Below are 13,405 nucleotides of genomic sequence, written 5' to 3'. Positions count from 1 at the left end.
CAGGCCACGAGAGATTTTGTAGCATGATATAGAGTGGAAGACTGTTTTTGCCTAGTGGACCTCAAGTTTTTTTCCTGCTGAAGGTCAGGATAGATGGATTTTCAAAGGACCAGCTGTTCACATCCACTCAAGATCAACCTGTTCCATGCTCTGCCCACATATCATATCTGTTAAACACTGCATTTATTTATTTCTTTTTTCATTTCTTTGCATCATAGCTGCTGAAGATTTCCAGGACTCATACCTGATGATATTCTGGGTGTCCAGTAAGGAGGGAAATAATTTCCTGTAGCAGGAATGCTTCCACTGCAGTATCAGGTAAAAGAGCTCCCCCATCCCTTTCAAACACACACCCTCCCGGAACAATGGTGAAAAAGGAGTCATGATATTTATCAATTTCCACCATTTAACTTCCTGAAATGGAAACCCTAATGACAGCCCATGCAGGCTGTATGGTCAGGAAAACCAGACAAAGTCTCCCATTGTACCGCTCTGGTTGTTACGGGAGAGGATCTGCCTGCTTTGGTGTAACAGGATGTACTGCATATTTTGTGTTTTTGCCCAGTGCTCCAATCCCTGTGGGCTAAACCTTTTCAACAGCAGCAATAAAAGAAGAAAAAGACTGAGGCCCTTCTCTTATACCACTTTTCTTTTCGGGGGATATTAAATACAAAGAGTTTCACTCTCGGTGGAAGTTGTCCAACTGACTCCAGGATACTGTGTAATCATTAGGAACTGGAAAAACTCAAACTGCCTGTCTGTAGTGGCTTGGATAAGACCTGCTGGGAGCCTTCCAGAAATGAATATTGCAGCTGTGATGGGATTTGTGTTTGGGCTTTTCTTTTGGGGTGAATCGTGCCCTTACGCCCAAGGCCAGCCTCAGCCTAATGCATCACTTGAGACCCATTTAAGCCCTTAAAATAAGACTAAAATAGCATTTAAATGTCACAAGGACCTCCCAGCCCTTCTGAGGGAAGTGAGTGTGCTGCAGGATATGTGCTAAACCTTAAAATGTATCTGCTGATCATTAACATGCCTGTGCTAATCATTAAATGGATGCTCTCCACTGCTAGAAAATATATCCCAAAAGCTGCATCCCTCTCTTACAGATGGAACATGTCTAAAACCTTTGAAAAGGAGCCTTGTGCAGGGCTCAGCTGACAGTGTTCCTCTGAAGTAGCAGGACTGGATGCTCCAGGAAGGGAGATCTGGATGGGAGATCTGGATGTGGAAGAGCTGGCTCAGGACGTGACGCCCACTCGGTGCCCCTTTGGGAGGATTTATTTGGTCCAGCTCTCTCTATTCCCTGTGTGCTCTGGGCCAGGCGGTGGTGCCACCTGAGAGCATTCCGTCCTTCCTCACAGGACCTGCAAAGCCCTTCCTTCCTTCCCCCAGCTTCAGGCAACCAGGACTGAGATGGAAAAATCCGTGCACAAAGCAACCAGAACTCGATCTCTGAAGTGGTGCAGCGTGTGTGTTAATGCCAGGTGAGATCTGGCAAGAGAATGTTTGTTTTAAATTTCCCTTTAATCACTCTTACAGTTTCAACTTTGAAGTCTAGGGAAGTACATTTTCTGGTTTATGCCTCAGATGACATGGAAAAAGATATTCCACCTCCACTCCTGGAATATCATTTATAGATGTGCAAATTCATAAAGCTATGCCTCTAACAATTTGCCCACATGGAACCATCCCAATTTGCAGCAACTGAGAACTTGACTGAAAAAGAAAATAATTTTAAAAATAAAATATTTGAGGCATTTATTTTATTATAATTGCCCCAGAATTTCAGATCTAGCTATTTCAAAATATAGGATCTATATCCAGGCTATGTGCAAAAGAAGGGCTGGGAGGACAGGGAGAAGCTGAACATACACATCTTTGGAAAAATATTTAAAGAAATAATGACAAAAAGTGCTAAGGTTTGGAGGGGTGCAAGAGAACACAGATTTATTTAAGCTCTGTTTTTCTACTACAGATGTTCTGCTAACTAGAGCAGAGATGTTCAGAGACCACATATTGGCTGTAAAATTCTAAGACTGAGATTAATTAAATGTCTGCTGCTCCTCATATAAACGACACTCAAGAGTGTTTCAGGCCTTCTACTCCTCTGAAGGAACAGCTGTAGAATACATCACATGCATTTCTTGCACCCTTCAAATGTATTTTTATAACAAGTGTCATTTTTTTTTACAAGGAAAGTTTAACATTTTACCCTTCCTCTGATTATCTTGCTGCTGTTCAGAAAATAAAAAAGGAGAAGGGTCTGAAGCTTACTCTGCTAACATGTGATACTTCCTGCAGAGCACTGCCTCCACCCAACACGTGTTTTTAAACAAAATTCATGGTAGGTTCAATGGTCACAATTATTCACTTGTGTTATGGCTTGTGTGAGTCCATTTCTTGCAGCAGATTGTTGGAAGGTGAGGACCTCATTCCAGCCTATTTTCCAGGTTAATGCCTGAAAATGTAAGGAATACAATTTGTCATTTGCACCTCCTTCTCCTCCTGACTGGACAATCCCACTGCTTCTTTTGACCCATCAGCTCACCCCTCCCCTTGATACCTGTAAGGTATGTACTTTTATTACATGATATATTTTAATTCATGTTTAATCTTGCAGAAATCTCTTTTTCTTCTCCATGATACCTCAACAATTTGATTTCTAGCCAGGCCTCAGACAATTTCCTATTTTAATTTGATACTGTACCCACAAATTCACAATATTCTTGTGTTGTTATAGTAAGACAATACAGTAGTTTAAAAGTGTCCAACCCATTTTAACTCCACACCCCTCACAGCTGCCTCCTCAGTGAGCTCTAACAGAAAAATGAAACTGATTTTAAATGCAAAATTTTCAGCCTTCTGGAAGTGTTACAGCCTTGATCCACTGCTTGCACATGCCACTTATAAACACACAACCTCCAAGCAAAGGTGTCTTCTTTGCTTCCTTGAAAGTGTCATTGACCATCAAGAAGCAAGAAAAACATTTTGCCTTAAAGCCACAGCTGTTCCCACCAAAACCATTTGCATTCCTGATCAAATATGACTGCTTTAATTTCATTATTATGTTTAAACTGAAGAGCCTGGCCAGCCACAACTGCTAGGGATGGAGGACAAATGCAGGGGTGGCTTGTGAGGGGCACAAAGGCACAACCTGGCTAATGCCATCCAGGGAACTGAGCAACAGCTGTGTCTTCCTTGGGAAAATACTTTCTGATTGTTTTCCTGAGGTAGCTGTTACTCTACTTTTAAACAAATAATTGAAGGCCTGTAAAAACTTTGTCCTGGACTCCTTGGAAATGGTAGGTGTGGAAATGGGAGAGGGCAAGGATGCAGAAGTTACCTCAGTCTCCAGGAAGCACCTGGGTCCCAACCCATTTGGCAGCAAGGATGCACCAGTAATGGTGGTGTTTTCCTATTTGTCAACCACAAATCCATTTCAGTATCAACAAGCAAGCTGAAGTCCCTCAAAACAGTTGCCAGGAGGTTTCCATCTGAGTGGGCTTTCACAGCATCCAAGCCACAGAAAGATATATGGTCCAAAAAAGGGGCAGTGTTGCATATGTTGCTATCCTAGGGTGAGGGTTAAAGGCTGTATAACTTATTTCAAATGCTGGAATATCTAGTCCTTTCCAGAAGACTAGCCTAAAATATTCATCTTTAGGAATTCTTTGCAAAATTACTTATAATGAGTATTTTATTTACTAGTGAGCCATTTAGAAATAGCCTTCTTCAGTGGTTTTAATGCATCACTGAAGGAAAGCTTTAAGATGAGCAGACTTGAGCACTATAATCATCATGTTTGCATTGTTAAAACTGACAAGATCAACAAACCATGGCCCTGGACGCTTCTAGGGATGAAGCAACCACAGTTTCTCTGGGCAACCTGCTCAAGTGCCCTGCCACTCTCAGAATATTTTTTTCCCCCTAATATCTAATCTAAACATCCTCACTTCTGATTTGAAGCTGTTCAGTGTTGTCCTGTTACAGTTACAGGCTGTTATGAATAATCTTACTCCATCTTTCCTCTAAGTTCCCTTCAGGGACTGGAAGGCTGCATTAGGGCACCCCAAAGTCTTTTCTCTCCAGGCTGCACAATCTCAGCTTTCTCAGCCTTTCCTTGTTAGCACAGCTGCTCCATCCCTCTGATCATCATCATATTAAATTTTTCTATCAAGTTAACAGAAGAGACAATATCAGGAAGGACAAAGCTGTCCTATGTTAAGAATTGTGTTCCTACAGGTAGATTTTCGATTAGGGCCTTACCCAGACCTGGGTCTATTCCCAGCTATAGCCCTATGTTGATCACAAGTCTATCAAATGCTGATTTTTTGGTATTAAAACGTGTTGTGCAGGCCAATTTCTTGGGTTTGATTCGGCCTTCTTGTAATTTTACAGAACAAATGTTACTTCCCACAGTAATTGCCATCTTCCCTGTGCAGTGACTTAGAAATGCCAGACAGTCCTAACACCAGAACAATGAAAACTGAACAGAATTATTTTAATTTCCAAGAAGGAGTAGTTCAATTAATGGTGAAGGACAGGTGCTGCTGGGTGGGACATCCCTGCTAGGCCATGGCTGCTTGTCAGGGGGCTGTAGGCAGATCTTGGATTCATGGTTTTCTAACCCCTTCTAATGTGCCTGAGCACTGGAAATGAGGTGATGTAAAACAGATCCTTTATATATATAAATAACTGCATGGACACCTGGATAAAATAATTAACAAATTTTCCAGTATCTCCACATCTCTCAAGTTGCTCCTTCATGTGAGTATTTGTAATGCTTCGAGCAAAGTTTCTTCATGTGACTAAAACACTTTAGGATCAGGAATCCCCTGCTACCCAGGCTGGTATCTGCAGGATCCTAAAGGGTTTCACAGACAAACCCAGGGGGTGGAACACAACTTTAATGACAGCAGCTTGTAGCTCCCAGAGACTCCAGAGGATTGCATCTTCTTTCATCAGGATTGAATTTGATCCAAAGTGTACAAGAGTTGTGTTGTGCCTCAAAGCTAATTGAGGATTTGTGGCTCTCTATCTCTCAGTTGGGAAAGGTCAGCCTTGAAATTCCAGGTCAGAGCTGCTTGACAAGGATTTAGTGTCATCCACAACTTGGGACATGCTAACAGGATTTCTTGTTTAAAGGCAGTGCTCTAACTGTAAGAAGAGGCTAAGAGGGCAAATCTGCAAGTAAAGAGATGATTCATTCCAGTGATTTATCCTTGCACTTCCAGGCTCTCAGACTAAAAGATGTTCCCTCTCCTTGCACGAGGCATGACTGACCCATCTTTCCATTACTGCACTGGGGTGCTGACTTATTGCAGTTCAAGGATGTAAACAGGACAGATTTCCTAATCTGTGGGGTTATTTGCACAAAATAATTTGTACCTTCCTGGAAAGCCTGGATCCTTGCTTGGTATAACAGGGCAGCCCAGCCAACTGCTTTGGTCACTTGGGAAATCAAAGACAGTTCCAGAGATGAGCAGTGGGACACACCATTTAATTATCACCAGCCTTTCTAAGCATTCCTGTTTTTCCAAAGCTATATGGCCGGACAGTTGGAATTGGGCTGCAGCCTGGGAGAACATTACACTGGCCTCTTGTGCACCATATCCCTTTTCATTGACAAACTAACACTTCTTTAATGAGATGTGCTGAGGTTGTTATCCAAAATACATTCCTTATCCTAGATCTCATCTCTAGCACCTCTCCCAGGGGTATCTGGGAGTTTGGACCCAGACATGTTTGCAAATCCAGGGCTTGATCAGGTCCCAGTGAAGTCAATAAAAATATTGTTAGTGCTGAGCAGACATGCATTAGGCTCAAAGGAAAAGTAAAACCCATCCAAGAAAATTACAGGTTCTTTTTTCAATCAAAATATGTCTTCTCTCTCTCTCTTTAATTTTTTTTGCTGTTTTAACTTTATAATGAGTTTGAGTAACTGAGAAAATGTTTAAATTTTAAAATGTTGAATAGTCTTGGCCCAGTGCCCATTAAGTTAATGGGACCTTCCTAATACATACCTCTTATTAATTTTGAAACTTACTGACTCCAGTGAAGAATGTTTGGGGATGACAGAGCACTGAAATGTGGAAAAAGAAATATCAGGAGGCTGAGAAGTGAACTGTGGTTCACAGGCATCACCATTTCCGGGAAAATGGAAAAAGAAGAATGAGCACTTGCAAAACTTTGGTGAGTTAAACATTTCATAAGCACAACCTCAGGGTCACGTTAATGCAATCATTTACACGGGAATATTAATTCTTCAAGCTTTTGTGGCTTCAGTTAAGCTGTTCCTTAGAAAAATGGTGGAGTTGCAAAGCAGTCCCTGGAAGCCACAGGGGCATCTGTGCATCCCACCACCCGTCCTGACCCTGCCAAGCATTACAGGTGTGCACATCATTTTCTTCCAGAGCGGTCAGAGGTTTATTTGCTGCTTGCAGGTGAGCATGAGGCTGGAAATCTGCATCCCTGCAGAGTCCTGCAGGCAGAGAGCACCTGTTCGTGGCACTGTCCTGGGACGTGCAGAGGAAACACGGGGTAAATAAGCATTTTGTTTGTCGCTGTGGGGTCTGGACCTCAGCAGGGGGAAATCAGTCAGAATCCTCAGGGGACCCCTTGCTGGCACCTTCCCAGAGCCGTTCCAGCCCAGGGAACGGGGCATTTGCCATCTTCACCCATTCCATTGGCAGGGCTGAGGCGCAAAGGTGACTGCGGTCCCCTGTCCCTGCCGGAGCCCCGAGCAGGGGGTGAGGGTGGCAGAGGAGGGGACGGGGTCGGCGGCTTTGTGCGGCAGCGGGGCATGACCCAAGGGTCCGAAGTGATCCCGAAGGTCAGTGATCACCCCCTCCCCGCCCGCTGTGCCACGGCTCGGGGGAGCCCAGCCCGCCCGGAGGGTGACAGCTTGCGGCACTAGTGACAGCCTGGGCGCACACAAAGACGGGAGGGAAGTTCGGCGCTCACCGGGGCCGAGCGGGGACACGGCGGGACCCGGGGGCTCCACCAGCCCGGCAGAGCTCCCCCGCTGGCTCCGGAGCCAGGCACAGACGTCTCCTCCTCCTCCTCTTCCTCCTCCTGGTCCTCCCCGAGCCCTGCGAGCCGCAGCCCGGCAGGACGCGAGGTAAGCGCGGCTCCGGCCGGGCACATGCCGAGCCCCTCGCTGCGGCTGCCGGCCGTGCGGGGCAGCCTCGCGGTTCTCACACACACACACTCTCATACACGCACAAACATCTCTCTCCTGCCGGTCTGCCTCCGTGCCGCGGCCCCGCTCCCTCCGGCTCCTCTCCTCTCCCGCTCACTCTCGCTGGTTTCTCCTCCCCCCGAAGCCGCCCCCCCCCCCCTTTCCGCCTCCCCTCAAGTTTCTCCTTCTGTCTGATTAAATGAGAAGGAAGTGTGGGAGTGGTGGTTTTGAAGCTCTCCCTTTAAGAGGCAGCCTGCAGTGACGAATTGTTGAAATTGCCATTGCAGGATGGCATTCCGCTATAAATTCATTGTTCCACCTCCTCTCATCTTCACATTTCTCTCCCTTCTCCTCTTGTTCACATCGACAGACTGGGGATAACAACAACAACAACAGGAAAGATACAGGGAGGGGGCTTTTACAGAAATCCAGGACGTTTTACGCTTCTTGGGCTTTTTTTTCTCTTTTTTTTTCCCCTTTTTTTTCTTTTTAACCATCTCACCGGAGACCATCGAGGCGGTTTTGGGTGCCTGAATTTCTTCTCTCCCCTTCTCCTCCTCCTCTTCAAAACAAAAGAGGGCAAAAGAAGGAAAGGAGCCCACCGGAGCCCGAGAAAGTGCCGAGTCGCAGCAGACCTGCCTCTGCTGCTGCTGCTGCTGCTGGTGATGATTCGGTGACTACAGCAGAGAAGTGGAAGGGGAGTGGGAAGTGCTCAAACTTCTCTACTTGCCGGCTCCGAGCCGTCTCTCCTCCTTTTCCTCTCTCCTCACTTTGCCTCCCCGGCAGCAGCGATTTGGGATTTTTTTTTTTTTTTTGCCTCACTCTCTCTCTCTCTCTCCCTCTCTCTCTCCTTTCCATGTGCTCCCGGCTCTTCCCTGCAGAGAAACACAAAGTTCACACGCGAGCGGCTTTTGTTGACATTTTTTTCTCTCCCACTCACACTTGACTCCGGGAGGGAGAACTTTTTTTTTTTCCTTATTTTTTTCTTGTCCTTCTTTTTTTTTTTTTTTTTTTTTTCCCTTTCCCGCACCTCTCCTTTTCTCCCCATCCCTTAACCCCGCTGCCGCGCTCCGCCGGCCGGCTCCCGTTATTCCCATCACCATCGCCACCACAATCACCACTCCCGCCGCCGCGCTGCCCCGCGCCGAGGCGACGATGCTGCCGGCGCTGCTGTGGCTGCTGCTGGCCGCCCGTGCCGGCCGCGCCGCGCCGCCGCCGCCCGCACCTGCCGAGCCCGGCGCGCCGCCCGCCCGGTCCCCCGCCCCCGGGCCGCCCCGCGGGGCCGTGCGGCGCCTCGACCCGACCTACGCGGGGGGCGGCAGGGCGGGCTACGTGCTCTACGCCGGGGGACAGCGCTTCCTGCTCGACCTGGAGCGCGACGGGCCGCGCTGCCACTACCGCGGCACGGTGGACGGCAGCCCGCGCTCGCTCGCCGTCTTCAACCTCTGCGGCGGCCTCGACGGCTTCTTCGCCGTGGGCAGCTCCCGCTACACCGTGCGCCCGGCGCGCCGCGCTCCGCATGCAGAGGCCGCGGCGCGGATCTACGGCGAGGGCCCGGCCCGCGCCCCTCACGTCTTCCGCAGGGAGAGCTTCAGCTTCGAGACGGTGCCGGCCCGCACCAGCTGCGAGACCCGGGACCCCGCCAGGCCGGCGGGCGGGGACGGGCGGCGGCGGCGGCGGCGGCGCTCCGTGTCCCGGGCCCGGCAGGTGGAGCTGCTGCTGGTGGCCGACGCCTCCATGGTGCGCAAGTACGGCAAGGGGCTGCAGCACTACCTGCTCACGCTGGCCTCCATCGCCTCCCGGCTCTACGCGCACGCCAGCCTGGAGAACCACGTGCGGCTGGCCGTGGTGAAGGTGGTGGCGCTGGGCGACAAGGAGAAGGGCCTGGAGGTCACCAGGAACGCCGCCACCACGCTCAAGAACTTCTGCAAGTGGCAGCACCAGCACAACCGCCTCGACGACGACCACGAGGAGCACTACGACGCCGCCATCCTCTTCACCCGCGAGGTAGGCACGGCCCCGGCCGTGGGCATGGCCATGACAGCGACCAGGTGTCCCTCGGGCCTGGGGTGGCGGGGCTGCCGGAGCTCCGGCCACCCTGCTCGCCTTTGCCCAGTGGTTGCCTCCCCACTCATGGATCCGCCTCGTCCATCGGGCAGTGCAGCATCTCAGGGACCGGCACCTACTGTCGGGCATGACAGAGGGCTTGAGATTTGTATGTGTCCCTTGCCCTGTGCTGTCACCCCGCCGTGGGTTCACCAGTGCAGTGCTGGGACGCCAGCCCGGTGGAGAGGTGGGAGCTTTGGTCCTGGGACTCAGCTTGATGTCCCTTTGCTTCAGACTTTGTCCTGTCTGTCCCTGTGAGATGTTTAACACCCTCTGCAGAGGTGGTCCAGTCGGGAAGGGCTGATAGCACTTCCTACGCTAAATTAGTCCCCAAACAATCCTGCTAGGGAAGGTGGTGGAGAGCACCTTAAGAGCACAGACGTCTTGCTTGTGGAGCACATCGGGACGCTATTTCCAGCAGGGATAGCTGCACCGCGCTGGAAGCCAGCAGCGCTTGTGGTTCAGGTGTAGGACGTAAGTGCAGCCCGCAGGTAAACAGGGCTGCACAGGCTGGCTGACTTGGGCTGGGTGGTGGCAGGGGCTGCGGTCCCTGTCCTGCCCCCCAAGCGGGTGCCCCCATCAGCTGTGGCTTGGATCTGCTCGTGTTGCCCATGCACAGCCGTGCCTTGCTGCTCCACGCTGGGTTGTTGATTAATTACATTGCCAGAGGTCGTTAAGGGACATTGCTCTGGTAGACATGTGGCCGAGTTTATGCAATGAAGTTCTGTAAGAATATCCCTTCAGCGGTTTGGGTTTGGTGTTTTCTTTTTTTCCCTTTCCCCAAGTACGAAAAAAATAACTGCATGACTTTCCGTTCACTTGAGTTCTCCGGCTTTGCTACATGGTAGGAGCCTGCCAAAAAGGATGCTTTGGATGGTTTGTGGAAGGAGTTGCTCCAGAAGGGAGAAAAAAAGCGCCTGGCTTGCTTTTATAGCTGTAAATAGTTGAAACATTAGGTTCTGTGTCAGGCATCACTTGTACAACAGAAGCCCTTTTTAGCAGGTTAAAGCTCATCAGTGCAATTTGCAAGCTTTCATTTTATTATCGCTATAACCTGAATGAGAGCAGGCTAGCTAGACTGGGTCAGAGTGTCTTTGGGTTTGCTGTAAACATCTTTTCCAGTGGCTTATTAAGCCTGGGCTAGAATCCATCACTTCTCTCTGAAGAGTGTTTCTCTCTGCCACTATTCCCACTTATTTCCCTGGGCTATATGACAATTCTGAAACACTTAGAGTAGCGACTGTGAACCTCAATTATTAAGTTAATTTGGACTGAGATAGGATGTGACTTTAAAGTGCAGTTGCTTTACAGCTGCTTGGCTGTAATTCTTTGCATGGACACCGTCCTGCCAGAATAACAGGGTGCTGCTAATCAGTAATCCGCTTTCAAAGACTCGCGAGCAATGCATAGAATTACCTCTCTGGGCTGTAAGTAGTGCATAGAATAAACAAATCACCACGGTTCCTGTGCTCTCCTTGCACTCTTGAGATGCAAATGTTGCTTGCACTGCTGCTCAGGGCTGCTTCATGAGAAGAAAAGCGCAGGCTTGTGTTTTCTTGGTTTACATTTTAACAGCTTTAACTCTGGGATTAGCTGCTCGATGCAGTTCAGGACAACTTAATCTGCTTTAATGCTTTGCTCTGTGCACACGGACATTGTTTGGCAGTGTTTGACTGAATTAAGAAGCAGACTGGAGTTTTCTTGCTACATGTGTTCATGATGTTCTTTGCAGAGAGTGTGTGTGAGCCCACACGATTTTTATATGCTTACCCTTGAAATGTCAACATGAATCTATTTGCTCCCCGCGGAATGTAAACACGAAAAGGGTTAAAGGATGAAAAAGCAGTGGAGATGTTTCCTGGAGAAAACAGCCCCGCTTTGAACTACAGGAGAGATTTTTTCCAGTTTAGCTTTTCAATGAGAGTGGCAGCAGTTGGCAGGAGAGCGCCACTTTTACAACTCTGTTTTGGATGGATGAAGTTGGTTGCTAAGCTACAAGACGCCGAGCCGTGGCTGCGTGTTTTGATGGGCTCTGAATATCGTCATGCTGATTTTTGAGCATCCAGATGTCTCTTTCTAAGTGCCTTGGGTTTCAGGCACTGGGCAAACGTGTGAGGTACATTTTCCATCCTTGTTTACTGACTGAGGCCACCTTGAGCTTCGTGTTGTCAACAGAATAATATTTGCAGATCGTTTGGCAGCTGAATGCGTGGCCTCAGCTGTATGGAATTGGCTTTGTGTAGATAGAATCTGCATTGTGCATGGCTGATGCCATACAAATCCCTCGATAATAATTATCTTTGTTCCGGAGTGACATTTGATTGGATGGCATTTTTTACACCAAAACAGAGCTTTATTTGAGTTCCTATATGAAGGAAGAATCTCGACAGAATTCAACCATGTTACTTCATTCTCTTTGCTTGTCTTTACTTCTTTAAAGATAAATTAGTAGCCATTGGTAGCCTGAGAGTGCATTGGCAGCTCTCCTTTTTTATTAAATGAACTTATATAATTATATTAATTTAAATTATATAAATTAAAATTATGGTTGTTATCATCATCATCATTCATACTAGGAAGTACTTCCTATGTAAAAAAATTTAGAAGGAAATTCACTGATTCAGAGTTAAAGCCGGCACTTCTTCTGGTCATAGTCTGTATTTAATTGGATAAGGGCTTTAAAGCAATTATTCTGCAGATCACAGTAAATCAATATGAGCACGAATTCAGTTTGGGGTGATACAGGCAACATCTTAAAGCTGGTTTTAGGCTTTGTGTTGCTTATCAGTGATGGCAAGGGTCCATTAGCTGCAGTGGGTCCTCTGTTTACTCTGTAAATGCAAGGATCACTAGAGTTACATGTCTGGCCAGTGTGAAAACCTTAAGTGGACGCAGAAATCATCTGTAACTAAATATTGCAGAAATTTAGTTGGGTTCCACAGTGATTTTTTTAAATCTGATAATGAGAAGTGTATTTTCCCAGTGGTTACAATCTGTCATTTTGACCCATGAGGAGCAGGATGAAGCATGGCAGAGGTCTGACTTGACAGTAAGCAAACATGATAATTTTCTGAAATTTCTAAATTTCCTCAAGGCAGCTTGACCATAAGAGCCTTAGAGAGCACATGGGTCCCCTGCTGTTGGACTATTTGTGGTTGAGTCCTTGGCAGCAGCTGTAAATCTTTGGGCCTCATGAATGCTGGAGCATCCTCCATGGAATATGGTGGTGCAAGGATGCAATTCTGGTGGCCAGGTGAGTCTCCTCCACCTCGCAAAGAAGTGACTTTTTAGTGGAGAGGAGGAAGAGCTTGCTAAGCCCTCTTTCTCTGGAGATTACATCACTTGTTGTCCATGGCAGTGCAGTCAACAGCAAATTTAGAATTTAGTGTTTCATCAGTTGTTCTCAGTGGCAGTGAAGTCAAGAGCAAATTTAGAGTTTATTCTGTTTCAGCCCTTTTTATAGTGAACAGTTTGCAGGAGCTGGAAGCAGATCATCTTCAGATTTTTATGGGTGCAACAAAACACTTGCCAGATTATTTGCCACAGTAGCAAAACAGATTAGATGGGACTTGCAAACTGCAGTTGAACTCACACTGTTCTTTTTCTGTGGTCCAGCCTGCTCAGCAATTATCCTCTAGAATCCATCCAGTCTATTTCATTAGTGGCCCTTAGTTAAATTTCAAGTGAACTATTGAATGCATTTGGACAAAATCCAGCTCTCTTCCTTTCCCCCCCATTCTGAATCATCTGAAGATTAAAATAGATGTTTCTCACAGTAGATACAGACATTAGGAGCAAGGAAAAAATCCTTTCCTAAGTGCTTGTTAGCATCATCTCTGATAGTACCATCATGCCTGGCTCGAGCAGAGGGCTCATGCTAGAGCCAAAGGCCACTGTCCTGCCTTTTTCTACACAGTAATTATATGGGGCTGGTGTGTTTGATTTAGTTTAACTGTCCATCTGGCAGTGCTGTTGAAATTTAACAGCAAGCTTTGTATTATCTCAGCTCTGTAGATGATAATTTCACTGCATGGAGCACATGCTTTCTTTGGCTCTACTTCTTTCTTCTTCTTTTTTTTTTCTCTTTTCTCTGTTATCATCTTCCAACAATTATTA

The 13,405-nt window shown here is 47.4% G+C and overlaps 1 protein-coding gene across 1 annotated transcript in view; it reads left to right on the top strand.

The window, feature by feature from the left end:
• The first annotated feature begins 8,338 nt into the window (after positions 1-8,338).
• Positions 8,339-13,405, top strand: part of ADAMTS5 (ADAM metallopeptidase with thrombospondin type 1 motif 5) — a 38,603-nt gene continuing 33,536 nt past the window's right edge. Inside the window, exon 1 of the mRNA XM_064701959.1 lies at positions 8,339-9,190. Within this exon, the coding sequence (XP_064558029.1) occupies positions 8,339-9,190 (852 nt within the window). The remainder of the gene's footprint in view (positions 9,191-13,405) is intronic.

Source organism: Zonotrichia leucophrys, chromosome 1 (assembly GCF_028769735.1).
Source record: "Zonotrichia leucophrys gambelii isolate GWCS_2022_RI chromosome 1, RI_Zleu_2.0, whole genome shotgun sequence".
Lineage (NCBI taxonomy): Eukaryota > Metazoa > Chordata > Aves > Passeriformes > Passerellidae > Zonotrichia > Zonotrichia leucophrys.
Note: the sequence above shows the minus strand (reverse complement) of the source record. Positions and strands in the feature narration are given on the sequence as shown.